Below are 26,664 nucleotides of genomic sequence, written 5' to 3'. Positions count from 1 at the left end.
ATTTACATTCAGTTTCACCTGATGAGATTCTTTTGGACAAGGCAAGCATGCGAATTTTGTGGACTTGCCTGTTGTTTACTTTCTGTATTGTGACTTGTAGCCTATGATGATTTTGTTGAAACAACTAGGATCATCTTTGAATGGGTCTTACATTTCACGAAAAAGCTTAAATGCACAAATCCCTTTGACCCCCATTGGGAAGCTTGGACACGAACTTAGCTACCACTCTTTGCGTTACCAAATCAACATTCAGTATCTGCTGAATTGTGCTCCATGATAACCCTGACAAGCCTCTAAGTTCGTTGATCATTCTGCATTGATCTACTGATGAGCTTACAGATTTTGCTGAAGTGTTCCTCGATTCAAGCATTTGAGTGAAAACTAGAACAGTGCTGATCTCCAATGGTGATTTCCTCCTTTTTAATTAGAAAAAGCTATTTATAGACTTGAGTTTTACTAAGAGTGCATTCTTTGTATGCTTTTTGTACCAATACAGTTTCCGCTGCATATTTTCCGGGGAAAAAACAAAGCTTCACGGTGAGACATTATTTGTGAGAGTCAGTTATTTCTTCATATTGTGAATGCACTGCAGACATACACAAAGAGCTGCCACAAAAACCACACTTGTCATCGGGTGCCATCACTGGGCAGACTGACTCAGAAGAGGTCCTACAACAGCTCCCAAGCAGTACAACATGGTACTATGAGTAGATCATGTACAGTTTATGATTCTGGTTACTTTTGGGTCCTTCCTCATAATATTAAGCCATTATTGACAATCATGTATGCAGATTAAGTAGAAGTGCTGAATAGTTACTAAATCTTGTGTTTTGGAACTTTTTCAGTTGATGGTTCCTACTGCTTGACATGTGGTGCAGATCGTACTTTAAAACTGTGGAACCCCCACAGGTCACTACTACTGAAGACATATTTGGGACACGGAGGGGAGGTCTATGATGCAGCAGGGTCTTGTGACAACAGGTATTGCTGTGCTGTAAACGACTGCTTAAAATGTAGAAATAGGAATGTATGAGTTGTTTGACTAACATATCTTTCAAACAGCAATGATATATACAGGATGAAATTGTAGTACAACTGAATGTGCAGTGCCAGTGACTGAAACTTTTGATGAAGAAAATTGTAGAAAAGTGCTGTGAGCTGCTACAACATCATTGATTTACTCATTAATGTAATAAAATAAGCAACAGCTTGTCAACTGGTTTAAATCCTTGTTAATCTGCTCTGTTTTTTTCCAATGTATTTGTTACGTTTTTACTTTTATTGTAATTTATGTTCAGATTAACTTTCATACTTGCTGTATTAAGGTCCTCCATCATTAATGTAATAAAATAAGCAACAGCTTGTCAACTGGTTTAAATCCTTGTTAATTTGCTCCGTTTTTTTTCCAGTGTATTTGTTACGTTTTTACTTTTATTTTAATTTATGTTCAGATTAACTTTCATACTTTCTGTATTAAGGTCCTCCATTTATTGTTATTGATTTTTACCTGAACTGGGGACTAACTGTACAATGCTATCAACAAAATCAAGGTGGTTGAGCTATGTTCCATTAACCCACTTTTCTTGTTTGTTTTCCCAGTTTGAGGATCTAAAATCTTCCTCTTGAGCTCTTGAGCATAGTTTTGTCTGGCTCTTCCTGTAATACTGGTGTTCCCACTATTCTGATGATGTCAGTAATGGCTCGGTAACACTCCCTTCATCCCATTGTAATGGCATATTGTGTTACATCTCGTAGAAAGTCATGAATCCATTCACAAATCTGGTCTATTCTGTGATCAGCAGAATCATCTGGTAGGGAGCTAGAAATGTAGATCAAGAGACTTTGCTAAAGTCTACACAAGAACATAAGCTTAAATTAAGCAATACATTCAGTATCTTATCAATTGCTGATAATACGGATAAAACAAATTAAGGAGTAAAGGCAACAATTCACCTAGTAGTTGAGGTGCCGAGTCATCCTAAACAATATTGATAACATTTCTAGCTTTCAAACAAATACCTTGTCATGTTCCTCTTCCAGCGCACTCCTCTTCATCACTGTGCACTGCACACGACTCCCAGTGGGTGCAGTCGGAGGGAACCACTGGCTCCACATTCCAGTCGCATGTGCCTGCTGTGTCTGACTCCTAGCCATTAGCCACCCTTCTGACCAACCATGTCTCTCACTCCTGCCACCTTTCTCTTCCTCACCGGTCCTCCTGCATATTGTAGTCAACTGGGACAATGTAACCGTGTATGTGTGTACTTGTAGCTCATATGCAAATGATTAGCATTTCAGGACAACCCTACAATGTTGATAGATATAACACCCACTGCATGTGCACTGTCCACAGGTTCATACTTGAAAAGTCACAGAAGGGGTAACAGCTGTCAGAGTGGAGGTACTGTCGGAGGTTGGTACACTCGGTATGGACAGATGTATCTATAGAGACATGCGAGAGGTGGAGAGCAACATCAGGGAAGGTAGCTTGATAAGTTAAGAAGCACCTGGTGAAACCAATTTGGGAATAGCTGTTGAGGTTGTAGAGGAAAGAGCAAAGTTTGTTCATGCCGTGAGTCCAGGTCATGAAAATGCCATCAATGAATCTGAACCAGATGAGAGGTTTTCGGTGTAGATTGGTTAGGAAAGATTCCTCCAGATGGCCCATAAATAAATTGGCATAGCATGGTGCCATGCAAGTAATCAAGACTGTGCCATGAATTTGTTTGTGGGTTTGGTCTTCTGCTCTCACCACTCCCCCTCTCAAGTCTCCCCTCTCTATCTCTGTCTCACTCCCCCTCTCCTCCTCTCCCTCCCTCCCTTCCTCTCTCTCCCCCTCCCTTTCCTCCCAACCTCCCCTCTTTTCAACCTCTTTCCCTTTTTCCCTTCTCTCTCACCTCCCATTCTATGTCTTCATCTTCACCTTTTTCCTCCTTCCTTCTCCCCCCCCCCCCCCCACCCTCAGTTTTCAGTTTTTCCCTTTGAGTCCCCCCCCCCCTCTCCCTGCACCTCTTTTTGCTGTACCTTCTGCACTCTTTTCACCCTGTTGTGCCACCACAGGGTCACCTGTCCAAAGACCTGCTTTTACCCTCTCCTTGCATCCTCCCCTGCCCCTCCCCACCTCCATCTGCTAAGCCAACTGCTTTCAATAATTGAGTATCAGTAAATGGTCTTGCTGTGGTCATAGGAGTGTGCATTTGGGCTTCTGTGTGGTTGCGTATGTGAATGTGTGTGCTTTTGCTAGAAAAAGAGCAAGTGCTTGAAAGCTAGTGTGTATGCTGTTTCCTGTTACACATTTCTGTGCTCCATATATTGATCTGCTGTAGGTGAGTGGTTGCCTTTCCTTCTTTTTACATATACTTAATTGCTAGTTGTTTGTAAGACATTCATCATATGCTTTACTGTAGAAGGAGAAATGTCTGCCATCCTATGTTGGAATTTGACACCGAGACTGCAGTTCATCATTCTGTAAAATTGCTGCTTGTGTTGATTGCACTGGAATCAGTGGGTTCAGAGGGACTTTATTGAACCCTATGCCAGATCTCATTGGGCCTGTGATACTAGCACCCATGAGGCTAGACATATCGTTAGATCGGCCAGGCAGGTTTGAACACCCATATCACATACCGTGGGTGAGGTAATTGGCTTGTTAGCCAAATGACAACTATCATCATGGACAGTGTGACAACCTCTGATGCACCACAGATTAATAGCATGGTAACCATTGTTCTGACTTCTCTTCTAACAACAGACGAGGCTGACGTTGGTGTGGCCAAAAGCACTGGCGATGGAGTGTCACCACATCATCCATGCAGACAAGTCCTGGTTCTACTTTCAGCATCATGATGGACGTATCTGTGTCTGAAGGCTCCTGGGACAGAGATCAGCAAAACACAGCTTGCGAGCCACATACAGCTACATGTCCCCGGAAGTGCGGCATCCGGACACTCGCATGCATTTCCAGTAAGATAAAATGTCAGTGCGTATCACCGAGTCGTATCTCTGCCTCATGTACTGTTACAGAATTAAATTTTAATTCGTTTAGTTTTGACATTGGTAACTTTGAAATGTCATTGGTGGATTTAAAAAGCAGAGAGGATTTCAAAAGCAGAGAATTGTGGAAGCCAAATTTGAACATCTTTTTGCTGATATAGAAATATAGGAGAAAATCAAATGTGAACTTGGTTCACGGCACAAATGGTCTGCTTTTAAAGACCTGGATAAGGAAGGTATATTGATTTTTAATGTGATGAGTAGTATTCACTGCTCATATAATCAGCTGAAAAAAACAAGCATTTGCGTTTCCTTTCTTACACGGGTCTATATATTCATGTGAACAATAATTTTCAAGTATGAACCTCTTCAAGAGTAAATTGAGAAGTCACCTTATTAGTGAGAATGTACAGTCATGCCAAAGTTGAGAAGAATCATCATCACGTCCTCCTCGCCGTGTCCGGTGAAAGCGACTCCGTCAAACGTTTAGACCGTATTGTGGTGAGCTCGGATGTGGCTTACAAAACCGAGCTTTGATTTGAAGATCTGGTTGCACGAAGTGCAATACAGTTGCCCAGTGGAGTTATATGTATAACTCCATCTATATATATAGATGTAATTATGCTCGGGCTTTGATGTGCGGAGATTTCGTTTATCGTCCAGGTTCTTTAGGCGGATATGCTCGAATTGTTCCACACACTTGTGTACAGTTGAGCGCCTATCTTGATTGGTGCAGTGCAAGCTCCTGCCAACGTTTGCTGAGAATGCCACAGGCTGTGAGGTGGCGTTTGACGGTGTCTTTATATCGCAGGTGTTGGCCACCTTGCCGCCGCTTTCCACACGAGAACTCTAAGTAGAACACCGCTTTGGTAAGTCTACTGTCGTCCATGTGTGTGGTATGGCCACTCCATCTCACTTGGTGTTTCATTAAGAGAGCTTCAATGCCAGGCAGTTTCACGCGACGCAGAATCTCCGTTTTTGGAACACAGTCTTCCCATTTCATGTGGAGAACTGATCTCAGACAGCGAAGATGAAAGGTGTCTAGCCTCCTAATGTCAACTTTATAACAGCACCAGGTTTATGAGGTGTAAAGTTGGTAATATTATTGCTCTGTAGACTGCAAGAGTAACATACTATGAAAAGGACAGTTGCTAAGCACCATAGAGTGGAGATGTTAAGTTGCAGATAGGCACAAGAAGAAGACTGTCAAAGAAAGCTTTCGACCAAACAGACCTTCATCAGAACACACACACACACACACACACACACACACACACACACACACACACACACACACACAACTCGCCCACTCATGACCACCCATGCCTGGGCCAGACTGCGAGCAGTAGTGCATGATGGGAGAAACAAACTGGGTGGTGTGTGACTGGAGGAGGCTGGGGCTGGGGGGTGAGGGATAGCAGGGTAGGGTTGGGTGCAGTAAAGCGCTGCTTGTGGTAGCATGCAGGAACGAGGCGAGGAGAGGGTGGGCAGCTAAGTGCAGTTGGGGAGGTTAGGTGGAGGGCAAGGGAGGGGGGGGGGGGGGGGTTTACAGCGGATAAGGAGAGTACAGGAAAAAGAATGCATATGTGGAATAGAGGGGTGTGTATAGTGCTGGAATGAAAACAGGCAAGAGGACAGGGAGATAAATGACAATGACTAATGGAGGTCAAGGCCAGGAGGGTCACAGGAATGCAGCACGTATTGTAGGGAGAGTTCCGACCTGCGCAGTTCAGAAAAACTGGTGTTGTTGGGAAAGATCCAGATGGCACAGGCTGCGAAGCAGTCATTGGAACGAAGAATGTCATGTCTGGCACTGTGCTCTATAACTGGGAGGTCCAGCTGTTTCTTGGCCACAGTTTGTTGGTGGCCTTTCATGTGGACAGAGAGCATGTTGCTTGTCATGCCCACATAGAATGCAGAATGGCGGTTGCAGTTTAGTTTATAGATCATATGACTGGTTTCACACGTAACCTTGCCTTTGATGGGGTAGGTGATGCTTGTGACTGGACTGTAGTACAACATCTGTTGTAGACATACCCAGGATGGAATGTAACAATATTATGAGAAGGAAAGTTGCTACTTATCATATACCAGAGACGCTGAGTCGCAGATAGACACAACAAAAAGACTCTCACAATTAAAGCTTTTGGCCATTAAGGCCTTCGTCAGCAATAGACTAATACACACACACACAAACACACACACACACACACACACACACACACACACACACACACACACAACTGCAGTCTCAGGCAACTGAAACCAAGCTGCGAGAAGCAGCACCAGTGCATGACGGGAGTGACGACTGGGTGGGGGTTAAGGAGGAGGCTGGGACGGGGAGGAGAGGGATAGTACTGTGGGTGTGGCAGACAGTGAAGTGCTGCAGGTTAGACAGAGGGCAGGGGATAGGTGGGGAGGGGGGCAAGTAGCAGAAAAGAAGTGAAATAAAAAGACTGGGTGTGCTGTCGGAATTATGGCACTGTAGTGCTGGAATGGGAACTGAGAAGGGGCTGGTGGGTGAGAACAGTGAGTATCGAAGGTTGAGGCCAGGAGTGCTACAGAAATGTAGGATGTGTTGCAGGGAAAGTTCCCACCTGCGTAATTCAAAAAGCTGGTGTTGGTGGGAAGGATCCATATGGCACAGGCTGTGAAGCAGTCATTGAAATAAAGGATATTGTGTTTGGCAGTGTGTTCAGCACCTGGGTGGTCCACTTGTTTCTTGGCCACAGTGGCCATTCATGCGGACAGACAGCTTGTTGCTTGTCATGCCTACATAGAATGCAGCAGAGTGGTTGCAACTTAGGTTGTAGAACACGACTGGTTTCACAGATAGTCCTGCCTTTGATCAGTTAGGTGATGTTAGTGACTGGACTGGAGTAGGCGGTGGTAGGAGGATGTACGGGACAGGTGTTGAATCTAGGTCTATTACAGGGGTATGAGCCATGAGGTAAGGGATTGGGAGCAGGTGTTGTGTAAGGATGGACAAGTATATTGTGTAGGATCGGTGGACAGTGGAATACCACTGCGGGAGGGTTGAAAAGGATAGTGAGCAGGACATTTCTCGTATCAGGGCATGACGAGAGGTAGTCGAAACCCTGACAGAGAATGTAATTCAGTCCTGGGTGGTACTGAGTTACGAGGGGAATGCTCCTCTGTGGCTGGACAGTGGGACTTTGGAAGGTGGTGGGAGACTGGAAAGACAAGGCACGGGAGATTTGCTTTTGTACAACCTTGGGAGGATAATTACAGTCAGTGAAGACTTCAGTGAGACCCTCAGTATATTTTGAGAGGGACTGCTCATCACTGCAGATGACCACAGGTGGCTAGGATGTGTACAGAAGGGACTTCTTGGTATGGAATGGGTGGCAGTTGTCAAAGTTGGGGTATTGCTGGTAGTTAGTAGGTTTGATACAATCGGAGGTACTTATGTAGCCATTTCTGAGGCGGAGGTCAACATCTAGGAAAGTGGCTTGTTGGGTTGAGTAGGACCAGGTGACGCAAATGGGGAAGAAACTGTTGAGGTTGTGGAGGAATATGGATAGGGTGTCCTCACCTTCGATCCAGATAGCAAAGATGTCATTAATGACTCTGATGCTGATAGTGGTCCTGAAGTGCCAGAGAGGTTACATTTTTCATCATTTCCAAGACACACTCCTGTGGGTCAAACAAGCCTGTGATTGTTCATGCTGCTCTTCTATATACACATTGAGTCTTTGCTTCTCATCCCACCTGGTAAGTGTCCCCAACCTTTGGTTCTGGGCGACTTTCCCTAAATCTGTCCCTTTTCCTAGACCTCTCCAGTTCTTTTTCTTCACCCCTCTTCCTTCCCCTTTAACTCATCTGTACGAAGAAGGAGCCACTGGCACCAAAAGCTTGCCTAATTGTAACCTTCTTTTATGTGTGTGTTCTCCTGCTGTTCAGTGAGTAGATTTTTTATCCATCCAATTAAATTGTATATACATTCAATATCTCCCATTAGTTATTTCTTTTGAGTCCTACACACTTAAGCAATAATCAGAGATGAGCCACATGAGTGTTTCCTTTGTAGACTGTCTACATTTTCCGAGTATGCTACCAGTGTACTGAAGTCGGCTGACTGATATGCATACAAATTAGTCTGTGTAGTCATTGCATTTTATATGCCAACAGACTTACACACTCAGGTATTTGTACGAGTAGAATGATTCCAGTTGCTAGATCATTAATGTACAACATGAACAGCGGAATCTCTACTGACTTCCCTGGGACAGGATTGAATTTACTTCTACATCTGTAGCTGATGATTTTTGTATTGTGAGCATTAGGCCGTGGTCCAAGGCAGAATTCTCTGCCTAACAGTTTGATTTCCAATGCTGGAGACATTAGTGGAGTCTATAATGATTCAAAAAGCAGTTACAATCTCGAATAATCTCAACAAGCCGAACTGTTTATACATATCCAACCAAGGGTCTGTTCATGACGTCATCTTACTGCTGCCTAAGATTGCAAATCTGCTCCAACATGTGTCCTGGAGCCTGTAGGGGGAATAGTTGGTGCTGCTTGCTTTGTTTAGCATTAAGGCCAACAACTTGTCTACTTTAAATCTTTCTTCTATTCTATTAAAGCTGTTTTTGTCCTTTTGAATTTAATTGGCCTCTGTTCATCCTAGTATAGTAATGGTTGTATCTAATTCTTGGTAAATCAGTAGCATCAGAGAAGTGAACTTGGTGGTTCCCTGGTCCACTGCATACTTGTCTTGGGAGCTTGCATTGTGTGATTATTTCTATTTGTGTCAATGACTCAACAATGAAGATAATTTGGTGTCCCCCTTGTCTCAGTCAATCCTAAATTTAATCACATTTTTTAATATCCCATATAATTATAATGTCATTGATAAGTGTCGGTGTGATACTGAGTCAAATGCCATTTTCATACTGTCGAAGTAGTTATTCGGAATTCCCTCGTTTTACTTGCAGTCAGCTGTGCTCTGGAGGTGGTGATCGCATCGTGGTGCTGTGGGATGTGGCAACAGGAAGGCCCCTCCGACGTCTCCGTGGACACGCAGGTCGCATCAACTGTATCCGCTTCAATGAGGAATCCAGTATCATTGTCTCTGGATCACAGGTAAGGAAATGTTGCAACTGTGGCCTGGTGATAAGCTCCTTTTCAGAGGTGCAGTGAAATTAATAGTTATCAAGACATGATCCAAAAAAAAAAAAAATGTATAAGTTTCAGTTATTGTGGTTATTATGGGCTGTAGTGGCCGTTAACTGAAGGCAGATGCTGACAGGTGTATTACCAATGTATCAGTTTAATAACTTTGACCTACCTAGTGTAGACTGGGACGTTCGTGGATTCATTGCAGGTGGTACTGAAAGGCAGCCTTGTGAAGTACTTTTGAACACATTTTATGAAAGCAGTCTTGAGCACCTAATTTGACAGCCCACACGCAATGGAAATAATGTAGACTTTGTAGCTACAAATGGGCCTGACCTTATGGATAGTATCAGTACAGAGAGATGGATTAATGATCAGGATCTCATCATAGTGATGATGGTTTCTAAAGTTAATATACCCACCGAGAAGTCTAGGAGAGTACTTTTGCTGGAAAGGGCAGATAAAACAGTTGTTAGCATCCCACTTAGACAATGAATGGACATTGTGTAGTTCTAATATGATGGATGTAGAGGAACTATGTGATAAGTTTGAACTGATTGTAATCACGCTGTGAAGAAGTATGTGCTGAGTAAGTGGATTAATAATGGGAAGGACCCACTGTAGTTTAATAACAAAATTTGAAGAATACTGAAGAAATGAGGATTGTTACACTCTCAGTTCAAAAGAGGGCTCCCAAATTTGCTAGTCTACAAGAAGAGTCTGTTCCTCATGGAACAGAACAGCTACCACCATCATACCTTAGCAAAAGATCTCACAGAGAACTTGAGGAAGTTCTGGTCCTATGTAAAATTACTTAGTGGGTCTAATCCTTCTATCCCGTCACTCATTGACTAGTCTGGTGTGGCAGTAGAAGATCACAAGAGAGAAGCATAAATTTTAAATTTGATATTGGGAAAAAAAAAATCATTCACACAGGAGAATCATTTGAGAGTCGCACAGACTCCCACATGTAGGACATGCTAATAGACATCCCTCGCATATAGTAGCAACTGAAGGAGTGGAAAAAAAAAGTCAACAGGTTTGGATGGAATCCCAGTTCACTTTTACAGAGTAATTTACTGTGTTGACCCCTTACTTACCTAGCATTTGTTGCAAATGTGTAGTCCAGCACAAAGTCCCAAGCATCTGGAAAAAAGTGTTTGTGACTATTGTACATAAAGAGGCTAAAAGAATGATCCCCAAAATTACAAACCAATTACCCTGAGACACAAAAACTTCTGTCCACAAATTTGTACGGGTTTAGAAAGTATCACTTATAGGAAACTTAGCATGCCCTTTTCTCGCATGATGTCCTGCAAACCGTGGATCAAGAGTTCCAGAAAGCATTGACATGGTGTCCCACTGCAGGGTGTTAATGAAAGTGTGAGCATACGGACGACATTCTCATATACGTGAGTGGCTCAAAGGCTTCTTAAGTTGTCCTAGACAGTGAATATTCATCAGAGACAAGGGTACTGTGAGTGTGCCAGGGAAGTGTGATGGAACCTCTTTTATTCTCTATATAAAAAGAGAATGAGTGGAAGGTTATGTAAACTTGTACCGAAACAAAACAGCAAATACGAACTGCATTGTTCACTAAGCAAGCAGTAGGTGAGAGGTGAGTGCGACTGCTCAGAGTGAAAAAAAAAAAAAAAAAAAAAAAAATTCGTCGCCACTAGTACAGTTAACTAAGTCACAGCTGCAAAATACTAACACGAATTTTTTACAGACGAATGGAAAAACTGGTAGAAGCTGACCTCGGGGAAGATCAGTTTGGATTCCGTAGAAATGTTGGAACACATGAGGCAATGCTGACCCTAGACTTATCTTAGAAGAAAGATTAAGGAAAAGAAAACCTACATTTCTAGCATTTGTAGACTTAGAGAAAGCTTTTGACAGTGTTGACTGGAATACTCTCTTTCAAATTCTGAAGATGGCAGGGGTAAAATACAGGGAGCGAAAGGCTATTTACAATTTGTACAGAAACCTGATGGCAGTTATAAGAGTCAAGGGACATGAAAGGGAAGCAGTGGTTGGGAAGGGAGTGAGACAGGGTTGTAGCCTCTCCCTGATGCTATTCAATCTGTATATTGAGCAAGCAGTAAAGGAAACAAAAGAAAAGTTTGGAGTAGGTATTAAAATCCATGGAGAAGTAATAAAAACTTTGAGGTTTGCCGATGACATTGTAATTCTGTCAGAGACAGCAAAGGACTTGGAAGAGCAGTTGAACGGAATGGACAGTGTCTTGAAAGGAGGGTATAAGATGAACATCAACAAAAGCAAAACGAGGATAATGGAATGTAGTCAAATTAAATCGGGTGATGCTGAGGGAATTAGATTAGGAAATGAGACACTTAAAGTAGTAAAGGAGTTTTGCTATTTGGGGAGCAAAATAACTGATGATGGTCGAAGTAGAGAGGATATAAAATGTATACTGGCAATGGCAAGGAAAGCGTTTCTAAAGAAGAGAAATTTGTTAACATCGAGTATTGATTTAAATGTCAGGAAGTTGTTTCTGAAAGTATTTGTATGGAGTGTAGCCATGTATGGAAGTGAAACATGGACGATAAATTGTTTAGACAAGAAGAGAATAGAAGCTTTAGAAATGTGGTGCTACAGAAGAATGCTGAAGATTAGATGGGTAGATCACATAACCAATGAGGAGGTATTGAATAGAATTAGGGAGAAGAGGAGTTTGTGGCAAAACTTGACTAGAAGAAGGGATCGGTTGGTAGGACATGTTCTGAGGCATCAAGGGATCATCAATTTGGTACTGGAGGGCAGTGTGGAGGGTCTTGTCTAAACTATTTATTGTCCATGTTTCACTTTCATGCATGGCTACACTCCATACAAATACTTTCAGAAATGACTTCCTGACACTTAAATCAATACTTGATGTTAACAAATTTCTCTTCTTCAGAAACGCTTTCCTTGCCATTGCCAGTCTACATTTTATATCCTCTCTACTTCGACCATCATCAGTTATTTTGCTCCCCAAATAGCAAAACTCCTTTACTACTTTAAGCGTCTCATTTCCTAATCTAATTCCCTCAGCATCACCTGACTTAATTAGACTACATTCAATTATCCTCATTTTGCTTTTGTTGATGTTCATCTCATACCCTCCTTTCAAGACACTGTCCATTCCGTTCAACTGCTCTTCCTTTGCTGTCTCTGACAGAATTACAATGTCATTGGCGAACCTCAAAGTTTTTATTTCTTCTCCATGGATTTTAATACCTACTCTGAACTTTTCTTTTGTTTCCTTTACTGCTTACTCAATATACAGATTGAATAGCATCGGGGAGAGGCTACAACCCTGTCTCACTCCCTTCCCAACCACTGCTTCCCATTCATGTCCCTTGACTCTTATAACTGTCATCTGCTTTCAGTACAAATTGTAAATAGCCTTTCGTTCCTTGTATTTTACCCCTGCCACCTTCAGAATTTGAAAGAGAGTATTCCAATCAACATTGTCAAAAGCTTTCTCTAAGTCTACAAATGCAGAAATGTAGGTTTTCCTTTCCTTAATCTTTCTTCTAAGATAAGTCGTAGGGTCAGTATTGCCTCACGTGTTCCAACATTTCTACGGAATCCAAACTGATCTTCCCCGAGGTCAGCTTCTACCAGTTTTTCCATTCGTCTGTAAAGAATTTGTGTTAGTATTTTGCAGCTGTGACTTATTAAACTGATAGTTCGTTAATTTTCACATTTGTCAACACCTGCTTTCTTTGGGATTGGGATTATTATTTTCTTTTTGAAGTCTGAGGGTATTTCGCCTGTCTCATACATCTTGCTCACCAGATGGTAGAGTTTTGTCAGGACTGGCTCTCCCAAGGCTGTCAGTAGTTCTAATGGTATGTTGTCTACTCCCGGGGCCTTGTTTCGACTTAGGTCTTTCAGAGCTCTTGTCAAACTCTTCACGAAGTATCATATCACCCATTTCATCTTCATCTACATCCTCTTCCATTTCCATAATATTGTCCTCAAGAACATCGCCCCTGTACAGACCCTCTATATACTCCTTCCACCTTTCTGCTTTCCCTTCTTTGCTTAGAACTGGGTTTCCATCTGAGCTCTTGATATTCATGCAAGTGGTTCTCTTTTCTCCAAAGGTCTCTTTAATTTTCCTGTAGGCAGTATGTATCTTACCCCTCGTGAGATAAGCCTCTACATCCTTACATTTGTCCTCTAGCCATCCCTGCTTAGCCATTTTGCACTTCCTGTTGATCTCATTTTTGAGACGTTTGTATTCCTTTTTGCCTGCTTCATTTACTGCATTTTTGTATTTTCTCCTTTCATCAATTAAATTCAGTATCTCTTCTGTTACCCAAGGATTTCTACTAGCCCTCGTCTTTTTACCTACTTGATCCTCTGCTGCCTTCACTACTTCATCCCTCAGAGCTACCCATTCTTCTTCTACTGTATTTCTTTCCCCCATTCCTGTCAATTGTTCCCTTATGCTCTCCCTGAAACTCTGTTTGCAGTCGAAGTCCCGGTCACGGTACCAGCTGCAGTCACTTGTGTTGTGGTGTTTACGGCAGCATATACTGATAGCAAACTTTTTGTTGACCCCTCTGTGATCAGTCGAAGTCAGCTGAGTGTGTTGCTCCATAATGTTTACGCTCATTGCCAACCTTAGCTATGTAACAGTGTTGTGTGCTGTAACAATACGTAATAGTTGTGGATATAGTGTTGATCCGTGTGCATTGTTGTGGATTGTGATTGTTAATATTGTTTACAGAAATGAGCGAAGAGGCTGTACCTGGGGCTTATAGCAACTCGCCGTAAACTTTCACATCCCTTCTGCATTAATTCTTTACCTGTTTGTTTCTCTTATATGCTGTAAGCTGGCTGTTCTGGGGTAAGGCGGCAGGGCTTGTCTTGGCAGCCAATGTGCTACAAGCTTATAGCAAGCTTCTGCCCCCTTCATTCTCCGAGCAGGGGCCAAGCAAAAGTGTGCGATTAATACACAGGATGGTAATTCCCTAATCTGGCTAATGGAGTGGGACCTCACAGAATGTTGCAGGGAGCCGTTTATTTGTTCTGGAGTGGCAGGTGTAAATGGCAAGGGATTATGATGTGCTACATGCAGAATATGGCAGTCCCCTCTTGGGTGGTTGGATATGGCCAAGTACAACCTTGATGATGAGTTTACCTGCCCTCATGTTCCCAAACAATCTGACATCAGGCCAGTGCCACATCCGAGCCCCTACAAATCTAGATATTGCATGACTGTTCATCTGACCCAGTGTAGACCCACAATGAGGCCCCTTTCAAACATTGTCAGGTGCCGATTACGCTGTCTCACACGAGTTCGTGCCCTTCGCAGTGATCACTCAACGTCTGACACTGTTCACGCCCCTTATGTGCTCCACCTGCCTGGTATTAACAGTAAACACAGACAACAGTTATGCACTCTCGTGACTGTTCTATGTGCCACAGAGGATTGCATCTCTAATCACTTACATAGTCACCAATGGTGTGTACATGTATGAAGTTCTATTGACACCTGTGTCTTCTGGTTGTTTCACTTTTTATTTCAGGCAGTGCAGCACTGTTAACCAAAAATGTTTGGAAGTAACATCTAGAGCACAGACAATTTTGTTTACCTCTGTTCTGTAGCACAGCCTCCTGTGACCAGATATGGTGAAGGGGTCGTTACACACTAGCCCATATGCAAAAGGCGTAGGCTCAAATCCTAGACCACTCTGATGTGAGAGATGATTCCCCCCTCCCCCCCATCCTCCTGAAATGAACTATCAGGTCATCTCTAATAACACTAACGTTGAAAATGTTAAAACTTTCACTGTTGACCCTATCAAATGTCTTTTAAATACAAAATCACATATATTGTTGTCTCAGTGGTCCTCATTGTGTTGTGAGGGACGTGTAGCTTCTAAAACAACTGGAGGATCGTGGAAATGCAGTTTCTAAATCAGCTGGTGAGTTATGTTTGTTGTATGGAATCAAGTTGCTGGAGGGCAGCAGCTGTTTGTTTGTTGACAGTGATGTCGAGAATGATAATATCAATGATTCATACAAGACATTGTGCGTGAAGAATTGTGCCACACTTCAAATGAGTGTTTCTCATTTGAGTTTGTAAAAATGTTTGTTGAAACAGTTGTTTACATTATTTCTGCAAAGAGTGTGTTTCAGAGGGTATAACACCAAAAAATTATACTGTGTGAAAATAGTATGTAATAATTTGTACTTATGGTTTTAGGATGCTGTTTTTCAATTACTGGAAGTAGTAGATTATTAGGAGTAGCAAACTTTTACACATTTTGGAAAACATAACATTAATTAAAAATATTAAGAGAAGAAAACTAAACATCTAAGAAGCTGGAAATATGAAATCTAGTAGAAATAGTTTCAGTCTTTTATAAAGAGGTAGTAACACAGGTAAATGTTGGCTATTGATCTTCATAAAACATATTGAAAATCCACAAAAATGACTGGCACTCTAAGAAATAGAAATGTTTGCATAGCCAGAGTCATCCCTTTTTATCTTTCTGTGTCTCTCAAGACACTTCACTTAGCATTAACACAATGGTCTGATCGAGACTTGGCAATTTCCTTCACAGGACTGCACTGTGCGTTGCTGGGACATCCGTTGCCGGCAGACACGCGATGCGGAGATGGTCTTGGCAGAATCCTCAGATGCTGTGACATCACTGTTCGTCACTGACCACGAGATAGTGACAGGATCACTGGACGGAAGGGTACGGCGGTACGATGTACGAGCCGGCGAACTTGTCACAGACTGTGTTGCCCGTGAGTTGAAGGAAGAAGTGTTTAATTGGCTCTTAATATGTTGTTATGTTGTTATCAGTGCTGTATAACTCCACATTAAAAAATATGATTTCTTATGCGCTGATCTGCATCTACACGTTTCAAATGAGTGTTAAGTGCATGATGGGATGCTTCTCATTTTCTTTTTCTTCTTTAATATTAATATGAGTCGAATGCTTTGTGCCTGTCAAGAAATACTGCATCTACATGAATGTATTCATCCATGGATTTCAGGATGTAAGAAAACCATAGTTTCACATGACCAGTGTTTTTGGAATCCATGTTGATTGGCGTGGAAGTCATTCTGTTTGAGATACCTCATTACATTTCAGTCCAGGATATAAGATTCAGGAACAGATGTATGTATTGGATAGTTGTTTTAATGTCGCTTCTGCTATCCGTATTGTAGACAAATGTGACTTGTGCTTTTTTCCAATAGCTGGACACAGTTTCTTGTTTGTGGGATCTTGTATGATATATTATGTTTTAAACAGGGGCTAATCCAGCTTCAAATTCTGTATAGAATCTTACAATTATGCCATCAGAACCTGCAGATTTATTCAGTTTTACAGTGTCTTTTACTGCCCTTAACACTGTATCACTCATCTTTGCAATGGTTCAAAAATTAAACTCCAGGATCTCTTTTTAAAGGAACATTTGAGCAGAGTTAAGCATTTCTGCTTTCTTTTTTTACATCTTTACACCCTTCTTTTGCTTCTATTATACGCTAGTCACTCTTTCTATAGAAATTTCTTTCTTGGGTTCATCCCATCATAAACTGTTCTACTAGGTACACATCTGTGAAGTGCACAGGCAACTTTTCTTTTAAACTTGAGCCACATTCCTTTTACAGGCTTCTCTCCAGCGCTAAATGTTTTCAGTTCCTCATTCATGTATGACTCTATTGCCGCTTTGCCTAGTTTACTGAGTATGCAAATCTTTCTACTTGTTTAAGTTACCCTTTGTTCTTTGTGATTCATTGTTGCTACATCCGTCTCATGGTCAGCAATACCTGTTTCAGTGTGAATATCCCCCAAGACAACAGGTCTGTTGTTCCCATTACATCTAATATAGGGTACAGCAAAGCATCCTCCCTAATTTAAAGTTTAAATAAAAAACAGATGGATGAAAACAAAGAAATTGTATTAACATGAATGATCTCTATACAGTGGAAATTTTTCATTTTTTTTGAACAATATATCATTCACCTGGTGTCGTCAGCTATCAGTGCATTGTTGAACGCAACTTCGGAAAGACTGCATCACTGTAATAAGCATTTCTTGCCAGATAAGACCAGTTTCTTGTCTGTATCCTGGCAAAAGTCCTCGGCTTTTGTGTGAACACCTCAGCCTAAAGATGCCGCCATACATAAAAATTGCAGAGCTTAAGGTCCAGTGATAGTGCTGGCCAGGGGATGTCATCATGTGAAGAGATTAAGTGTCTGGTAAACATCTGTCTCAGCACTTGGAGAGAAATCTGAACTGTGTGAGCAGTGGCTCTGTACTGCTGAAGCCATACTTTGTCAATCTGCAGTTCCCTGAATCTTGCTGGGAAAAAAAAAGAAAAGTGTTGATCACGTGTGTATTATTGAGAGTTGACTGTCGCATTAGCACCATCCTCTTCAAAATACTAAGGACCAGTTATCCCAACTCTTCCAAGTTCGCACCATACAGTAACGCGGTTGTTATGTAGTGGTTTTTCTTGAAGTTCACAATGGTTCTGTCCACTCCAATAACAGAAATATTGATGATTAATGAATCCCAATAAATAGAAATATGCTGAATCACCACAAAGGACCACGGCATCTTCAGGTACATTTTCTCGAATGTTTCGCATGACCTCACATAATTGTCATAATCATGCTCAGACAATTGTTGAACAACAACCGTTTTGTTTGGATGAAACCGCAACTCCTGTTGCAAAATTTGATGCACACTTCAGCTGGATAACTGATGAGCTATAGTGTATTTTCGAGCATATCTCTCAGGAAACTGCTGAAATAAACACCATACTGCATTAATATTTTCTAGAGTTTGAATGCTGCATAGCCTTCCTCCCTTTTTGGGGTTCCATACCACAACCAGTGAAAAAGGATCACTTACAGGATAACTTTTTGTCCATCTTTCTGTCTGCCTGATTGTTCAGAACCTCTTTTCTGAGGAACAAATAGAGGTGTTAAGTTATAATTTATATCACATGTTAAGGTCTACGGTCCCTTTGCAATGTAAAACAAGTGAAGCTTATAAGTCAAAGCAGTCAAAAGACACTCATTTATGTACCATTTCTTGATATTCACAAACTTGCTCATCACAATCTACAGGGTACTTTCTGTTGACCTAGAATCACGGTATTTGCCAAGAAGTAAGGTTTCATATTACAACCAAATGAAAAAATCTGAAAACTGTTAATTTGTAAGTAAATCATATGAAGAAAAAATTTTTTGTTACTTGCTATCACACACTATGTCTGTTGTCCATTTGTTGAGACTCCTTTTTCTCAGAAATAGGTAGACATATCAAGTTGAAATTTGTCACATACTGAGGTCTTTGGTTTTTTGGTGGTGTAAAAATGTTATGCATCTAAATCAGTGCAATCAAAAAATATGGCTATTTATGTCACATATTTCGATTCTTGCAAACTCACTCATTAAAACCTAGGGTACTTCCCCTTCACAAAAAATCACAAGAGTTGGTGAGAAAATAACCGTTTACCAAAAATGATTCCAGTATGTTGCACATTCTTCATGAGTCCAAGGCATGGTTGGGAATTTGTTTCAGATTACAATTTGTACTAATTGACATCAGTTCTATGTATTCATTGTTCTGTTTAGTCCTTGTTATTGTTGTTTTTATACTGCTGATCAACCTATTGCTGTGGAAATGCATGTAAATAAAACTACCCCACTCCATAGATATCAGGTGTTATTAATACAGTTTCTGTATTGTGATCCATCAGTCTTTTTTATTTGAACTTTGAATGAGGGAGGATAGTTTGTCGTACCCTTTTTGTTTCCATCGTAAGTGGGCTTGTGGATCATAGTACGATTCTAGTCCTTGTAATGCTTTATCACTACCTCCTACTATGGCAAGTGTTAACCATGAATTACCAGTTACAAGTTCAGTCGTAGTACAAGAAAAATTAATCTTGCATCCCACAAATGTGATAGGACCAGTCAGTAGTTCTTCTTGAGAAACATTATTAGGAACAAAACTGAAAGTGTCCACTGTCTTGTACACTGGCAATCTGCTCCTTCTTCTATACATTCTCCTCCTGTACGGCATGGCTGTGTGCTCCGTGCGGCTGCCCCGAGTCGAATGAGCCTGCTGCTGCCTCAGAACAGGATGTACTTCCTGCCCCCCACCCGTGCGCGCAGCACCAGCGCGCCTTATCAGTCCCCGATTGCGCAACGGGCAGTTTGATTTTCCAGCAACACGGGCCTAGTAATACTAGGGCCCGTGTTGCCCGGCAGCCTCGCTCAGCGGCTAAGTCCGCTTCAAGGTCACACGCCTTACACAGCAGCATAAGGCAAATTCACACAGCCAGTTTGATTTTCCAGCAACACGGGCCTAGTAATACTAGGGCCCCTGTTGCCCGGCAGCCTCGCTCAGCGGCTAAGTCCGCTTCAAGGTCACACGCCTTACACAGCAGCATAAGGCAAATTCACACAGCCAGTTTGATTTTCCAGCAACACGGGCCTAGTAATACTAGGGCCCCTGTTGCCCGGCAGCCTCGCTCAGCGGCTAAGTCCGCTTCAAGGTCACACGCCTTACACAGCAGCATAAGGCAAATTCACACAGCCATGAAAATTACTCTAGGACTGACATTGGAGCAGGAGCACGTGGAGGTGTGAAACAGAGTTGTCGTGTCCCGTACATAACACATGCATAATCTTACATTTTATTCAGCTCGCACATACTCGCAAGCTGTTCAGTTTAAAAATATAATATTGGCTTTGGTGTGTTCTGGAAATGCAGTCTGTGTTTTTGTCTTAGTTTTATTTATGGAAACAAATTATTAAGATGGTATACGGACAGTCTGCAAAAATACATTTCTTGACATTGTTATTGATTTCTCTCTCTCTCTCTCTCTCTCTCTCTCTCTTTCTCTCTCTCTCTTTTAGAAACCTTTCTGTTGTTGAGGTTAGGTGAACACATGAGAAGAAACTCTTCGAGTACACCATATTTTCATGTGCTCCAAACTGGAGCTGTGTCTGTGTTTTCTAACTCAAGATAATGTCAGTTAAATGTGACACACAGTGGTCCACTCAAGTACTAAGTTGTCACTCACGTGGTTTCATTACAAGAAATGTATTGCTAGATTTATCGTTAATCTATTATTCAGTTTTTTGATCTGCCTACTTATTTCTAACGTAAGGAAAATAAGATTTATGCATGTTTATTGCGACAAGAAAAATTATCTTAAATAGGCCAACCAGTATTGAGAGAGGGAAAAAAAAAAAAAAAAAAAAAAAAAAAAACAGTGTCTCAGTATTGCAGCAATTATATTACAATCAGTGATATTTACTTTCTTGTTAAAATATCAAAACTGGCCAAGTGAGCGACTTCAAACTTTTCCGCTCACAACTTTCTACGAACTTGCTTCTGACATTTTTTAGTACTGTACAACAAATAAAATCGTGACTTCCGGAACTGTAAATGAAAAGATACACTGTCACATGGTGCAACAGATGCTCGCACAGGACCTTAATAAGCCTGAGACTGAAGCGTAATGCAGGTGTAAAGTATTGTGGTGATTGGGGTGAAGGCATAGCAAATACCAGTGTTTTCTGTGATTACAGGTCTTATTGGATTGGCAGAATGCACGCCGCACCTTCTGCGTGGAACTCACCCTACTACTTCCTCCGTAGCTGTCAATCCTAAAGTAATTTTGAACAGACTGTTGGTAGTTCTTAGAGAAAGTATTTAGTATTATTTCACAGTCTGTACTGCCGTGCCTACCACTCATAAAACTAGTCGTCCCAATGAGTTGTTGGGTGACCTTCAATGTTTTTCTCTACGGTTACACCTAGGAGTGAGTCTGGTGGTCAGTAGAAGGAACCAGTTAGAAATTTGTGCTGTTCTTTGATACTTAGTCTTGCCCAAACAATCTAGCATGCAACTTCAATTTTTATCTCGGTAGATTTGAGTTTATCCTATCCTTTCTATTTATGGTTTTACCCCAAAATTCTCACTGCTGTCAGTTTCAGGTTTTAGCCAGAACACTGTAAGCTCCACTGCTTTCTAGCACTGCTTCAAATACTGGGACTTTGTTGCGAATGCTTTGGCAGCTGATCATTGGGATTTTAATAGTATTTCCTGGGGGAGGGGGGTGGGTCATTTCTTTAATGATGAGATGCACTTCCACTTAAATCGATTTGTGAATAAACAGAACTGATTTATCTGGGACAGTAAATCATTGCACTGTTGAAGAGAAGGAAATGCATCCACACTGAGTGACAGTTTGATGTGTCTTTCAGATGAGTGGCATCATCAGCCTTTACTTTTTGGAGATGTGGCAGGACAAGCTGTGGCAGTTACTGGAAACCAATAGTGTTTGATGATAACTGTTTGTGGACTCATTCCAGTGGGACAGATGTTCAAGAACTGTGGTTTTAGTAAGTTGGTGCCACTTGTCATCTGTGCAAAATTTTATCTGAGATTATCTTAAATGACTGGTGTGTGTCAGTAAACCCCAAACATCCCCAAGTTAAAAGAGAAAATTTGACATGATGTTGGCAAAATGCAAGTGGAGTCTTGGCAGACACTCAAAGTGAATTTCGTGGACAGATCTCTTGTATGCCAGTGCGAAGGAGGAAGTCATATGACAAATATCATTTTCTGTACCTGCAGTGGGAATGTGTAATGAACATGTTTATGTATTTTGTTAACATCTTTTGAAAAAATAAATAAGTAAAACTCAGAATTTGATCTTAATCACAGTGATTAATCGAGAGGCTGAGGATAATTATGCATTCTAGTAAAATATGAAGCTGATGCCTGGGTCATGGTTGCGACTAGAAGCTGTAAAGCAGATGACCATTTTAGTTAGAACAGACAGCACAAGGATAGGATTTCTTACAAAGCACCTCAGGATTGTAACTCTGCAGTCCCTGCACTTATACCCCTCGTGGAATTTTATATGAATAATATGGAGTCAACTCACAGTGAGCTGTCTCATTCAGTCAGTGAATGCAAGATGGGAAAACAATTTGTACTACTTTAACCATTGTACAGAAGGGAGCACACTATTTTGTAAGTATCATTTTCAATAGGCTTCCAGCAGAACTGAAAAATTTAAGTGATTAACATGAGATTTCAATATCTGAGTTGAAACACTGTCTCGTGGCACACTCTGAGTGAGATGATTCAGTGGATTTCCTTCCCTGCTCAGAGCTTCTGATCTGTTTCTAATGACAGTGTCATTGACAGGAAGTTAAACCCTAATCTTCCTTGCGGCTCAGTCTTTTATTTTGCAGGAGTTTCTCACAGTAGTATAGAATCTTGCAGTGTAGTAAGTAGTAGTATATATGTCCTTTTCCACTTCCGTGGTTGGTAAAAGTTTATTCGATTATACAGTGTTCAACAAAAAAAGTAAAGTGTCCCAAAGGGGAGGAGCAAACAAAATGGAATTTCACAACTTGAGAAGCTGTGTGATGTTATTTCAGTTATAACAACATCGACTCAAATTTACAAAGGATGTGGGAGTATGAGCCCATTTATCATGGTGACGCAAGAGAAACTTTTGAATTGGAGTGGCACTGGACCTGTACTGCACTAAAGTAGCTGTTAAATGTGCTTATAATATGTCCTGGAACACTGTTTCATGTGCATCGATCAAAGGAATACATTGTCGTCGATTCGCAAAAGATTGCCCCATATTTACCACATGGCACCTTCTGCGATACTACTTAGGTTTGTTTAAGCAGCTACCAGACTGCTACTTTCAAGCACTAAAAACAGGCTTTAGTGCACATGCGCTGCTGTGATGACATAAAAATCCTTGTTTGGTCATTGCACTGCTGAAACGCTTCTCGTCCCATTTCTGGTTAGAATGCTGCGCATAGTGATGGGTAAACATCTGATTTTCTTACCTTACTATTAACAATGTAGTGTAAACGTGAAATAGCCGAACACAGGACCTGTCATAGCTTCGAAATGACTGATAACGTGCCACGAACAAAAGACGAGTCACATGAAATTCCCCCCACCCCCCACCCCCCACCCCCCCTCCTTCTAACAAAGACAGCTATGCGCATGTGCAAATGTGGCACCTTGGCAGCACCAGAAAGATTTTTTTTTTAAGTAGATTCTGGCTGCTTGCTCTCACTGCTTATACACCAAACAGCCACACTCCAACTAGCCAGAAGCGGACAGACGCGCTGCTTATACGCGATTTCAGCTCTGCGCATGCACATCTAGCTGTCTGCCAGTTGCTTAAACAAACTTCTAGAAAATACTCATATATTACGACCAGACTGGCATGTCTGTCTGGCTGCAAAGCTGTTACAACAGAAATATAAAGAATTTGGCTGCAATTATTTGCAAATCTCGCTCAGTAAAGTAGACTGATGTTCTTATACAAGGGGGCTTTTCCTTCCTCTTCGAGGAAAGCCTTATTGTTATCTCTCAAGAAAAATTTGCTCTGTCTCCCATAAAGCGTCTTGGCTCTGCATTTTCTTCACAATATATTTCAATTGTGTCTTTAAGGGGAATGATCTTTGGTTCTTTTAGATGAGTTTTCATTCCATTTCTCTTCCTGACTAATTTGACTTAACGTCTTTTCTTCCCATAATGAAATTTCATAGTTTTCCAAGAGCAGATTTATTTGTTTTTCTTCCTATGAAGAAGTTATTTTATTCATTTACATAAAGAAGTTATTTCGAAGTCCTGTGTGAAGAAGCTCATCTTCTACCACAATGAGTAAGGACAATTTCTCCTCTTGGGCGTCTGTGTGTGTGTGTGTGTGTGTGTGTGCCATCATCATTTCATCATCATCGATGTGCAAGTCACCGAAGTGGCTTCAAGTAAAAAATCTCTACCAGGAAAATCCCCGCCGGTACTTCCATAAGCACTTTTCATTTGTGTTGCACCCGCCTCTACTCTGGATGTGTGCACTGATTCAGTTGGGATGGCTGTTACAAATCCATTGTGTCCTCTCTTTAGGCAAGCTGCCCTACAGCTATTGTAACTGATCCTTAATATCCTGGATACTGGCAGTGGTACGGAGTTAATGTCCGAGCTGTTCCCAAACGTTCTATGGACAACAGATGTGGCAGGCTTACTGGCCACATGATTACCTCAGGATTACACAGACAGTTTGCAAAAAAAATATGTGCCATGTGTGGATGAGCATTGTCCTGTTGAAAAATGACACCACAATACTGTCTCGCGAGGATGCAGGATGCCAGTGACATACTGCTGTAGTGCCAGAGTTCCTGCAATTGCTACCACCCATGACCCAACATCGTACCTGGAACTCCCCGCACCGTGATGCCGGGAGTAGCACAGCTGCACCCCTCTAAAAAATTAGAAAAAATGGGACCCTGCCCGGATCATTACCGTAATCCACAGTGACAGTCATCTGGCATGGCACAGAATGGCGATTCGTTGCTGAACACAGTTCAACACCATTTGTCAGCAGTACATGCTAGAACTGTTGATATTTTTAAAAATATTGGGAATCCGATATATTGATATTTTAAAAAAATGTCATTATCGGCTCTTGATATATTGAAAAAAAAAGTATTAATTTATCGGCAGAAAAAATATTGACATACCTGCCTATAAAAAATATCGGCCACATATTGGAAGTATAGTGCCAGTTTTAGAGCTGTATATTTAAATATTGATTTAAATTAATGATATCAATATAATAGAGGGAAACATTCCACGTGGGAAAAATTATATATAAAAACAAAGATGAGGTGACTTACCGAACGAAAGCGCTGGCAGGTTGATAGACACACAAACAAACACAAACATACACACGAAATTCAAGCTTTCGCAACAAACTGTTGCCTCATCAGGAAAGAGGGAAGGAGAGGGGAAGACGAAAGGAAGTGGGTTTTAAGGGAGAGGGTAAGGAGTCATTCCAATCCCGGGAGCGGAAAGACTTACCTTAGGGGGAAAAAAAGGACAGGTATACACTCGCACACACGCACATATCCATCCACACATACAGACATCTGTATGTGTGGATGGATATGTGCGTGTGTGCGAGTGTATACCTGTCCTTTTTTTCCCCCTAAGGTAAGTCTTAACGCTTCCGGGATTGGAATGACTCCTTACCCTCTCCCTTAAAACCCACTTCCTTTCGTCTTCCCCTCTCCTTCCCTCTTTCCTGATGAGGCAACAGTTTGTTGCGAAAGCTTGAATTTTGTGTGTATGTTTGTGTTTGTTTGTGTGTCTATCAACCTGCCAGCGCTTTCGTTCGGTAAGTCACCTCATCTTTGTTTTTATATTTAAATATTGATTTATATATTATATTATATATATTATATATTATATATTATATTATATTATATATATATATATATATATATATATATATATATATATATATATATATATATATTATATATTATATATTATATATTATATATTATATATTATATATTATATATTATATATTATATATTATATATTATATTATATTATATTGAGGAAGCAGTAAAGGAAACAAAAGAAAAATTCGGAGTAGGTATTAAAATTCATGGAGAAGAAATAAAAACTTTGAGGTTCGCCGATGACATTGTAATTCTGTCAGAGACAGCAAAGGACTTGGAAGAGCAGTTGAATGGAATGGACAGTGTCTTGAAAGGAGGATATAAGATGAACATCAACAAAAGCAAAACAAGGATAATGGAATGTAGTCTAATTAAGTCGGGTGATGCTGAGGGAATTAGATTAGGAAATGAGGCACTTAAAGTAGTAAAGGAGTTTTGCTATTTGGGGAGCAAAATAACTGATGATGGTCGAAGTAGAGAGGGTATAAAATGTAGGCTGGCAATGGCAAGGAAAGCGTTTCTGAAGAAGAGAAATTTGTTAACATCCAGTATTGATTTAAGTGTCAGGAAGTCATTTCTGAAAGTATTCGTATGGAGTGTAGCCATGTATGGAAGTGAAACATGGACGATAAATAGTTTGGACAAGAAGAGAATAGAAGCTTTCGAAATGTGGTGCTACAGAAGAATGCTGAAGATTAGATGGGTAGATCACATAACTAATGAGGAAGTATTGAATAGGATTGGGGAGAAGAGAAGTTTGTGGCACAACTTGACCAGAAGAAGGGATCGGTTGGTAGGACATGTTCTGAGGCATCAAGGGATCACCAATTTAGTATTGGAGGGCAGCGTGGAGGGTAAAAATCGTAGAGGGAGACCAAGAGATGAATACACTAAGCAGATTCAGAAGGATGTAGGTTGCAGTAGGTACTGGGAGATGAAAAAGCTTGCACAGGATAGAGTAGCATGGAGAGCTGCATCAAACCAGTCTCAGGACTGAAGACCACAACAACATATTATATTATATAAATATTGATTTATTATTAGTTGTTCTGTAAATAAACAAGCAAACAGCCCACCTATCCCCATTAGAGCAAGAATTGAATGGAATATGATGCACAGTCACACTTGGCGATGACCACTTTGCTAACAATGGTAGCTGCATGTAAGTGGCACAATAAAAGGTGTCGGACAGATCCATCGTTCGGTTTTGTCTCGTACCAGATTTGTGTGGA

At 41.1% G+C, this 26,664-nt stretch overlaps 1 protein-coding gene across 1 annotated transcript in view; it reads left to right on the top strand.

Moving 5' to 3' along the window:
• The window catches only part of LOC126424836 (WD repeat domain-containing protein 83), a 55,009-nt gene that overhangs the window by 15,238 nt on the left and 13,107 nt on the right, over positions 1-26,664 (top strand). Inside the window, exons 2-4 of the mRNA XM_050087643.1 lie at positions 846-981; positions 8,952-9,099; positions 15,720-15,909. Coding sequence (XP_049943600.1) covers positions 846-981; positions 8,952-9,099; positions 15,720-15,909 — 474 coding nt within the window. The remainder of the gene's footprint in view (positions 1-845; positions 982-8,951; positions 9,100-15,719; positions 15,910-26,664) is intronic.

This window comes from Schistocerca serialis, chromosome 10, assembly GCF_023864345.2.
Source record: "Schistocerca serialis cubense isolate TAMUIC-IGC-003099 chromosome 10, iqSchSeri2.2, whole genome shotgun sequence".
In the NCBI taxonomy this organism is placed as follows: Eukaryota; Metazoa; Arthropoda; class Insecta; order Orthoptera; family Acrididae; genus Schistocerca; species Schistocerca serialis.
Note: the sequence above shows the minus strand (reverse complement) of the source record. Positions and strands in the feature narration are given on the sequence as shown.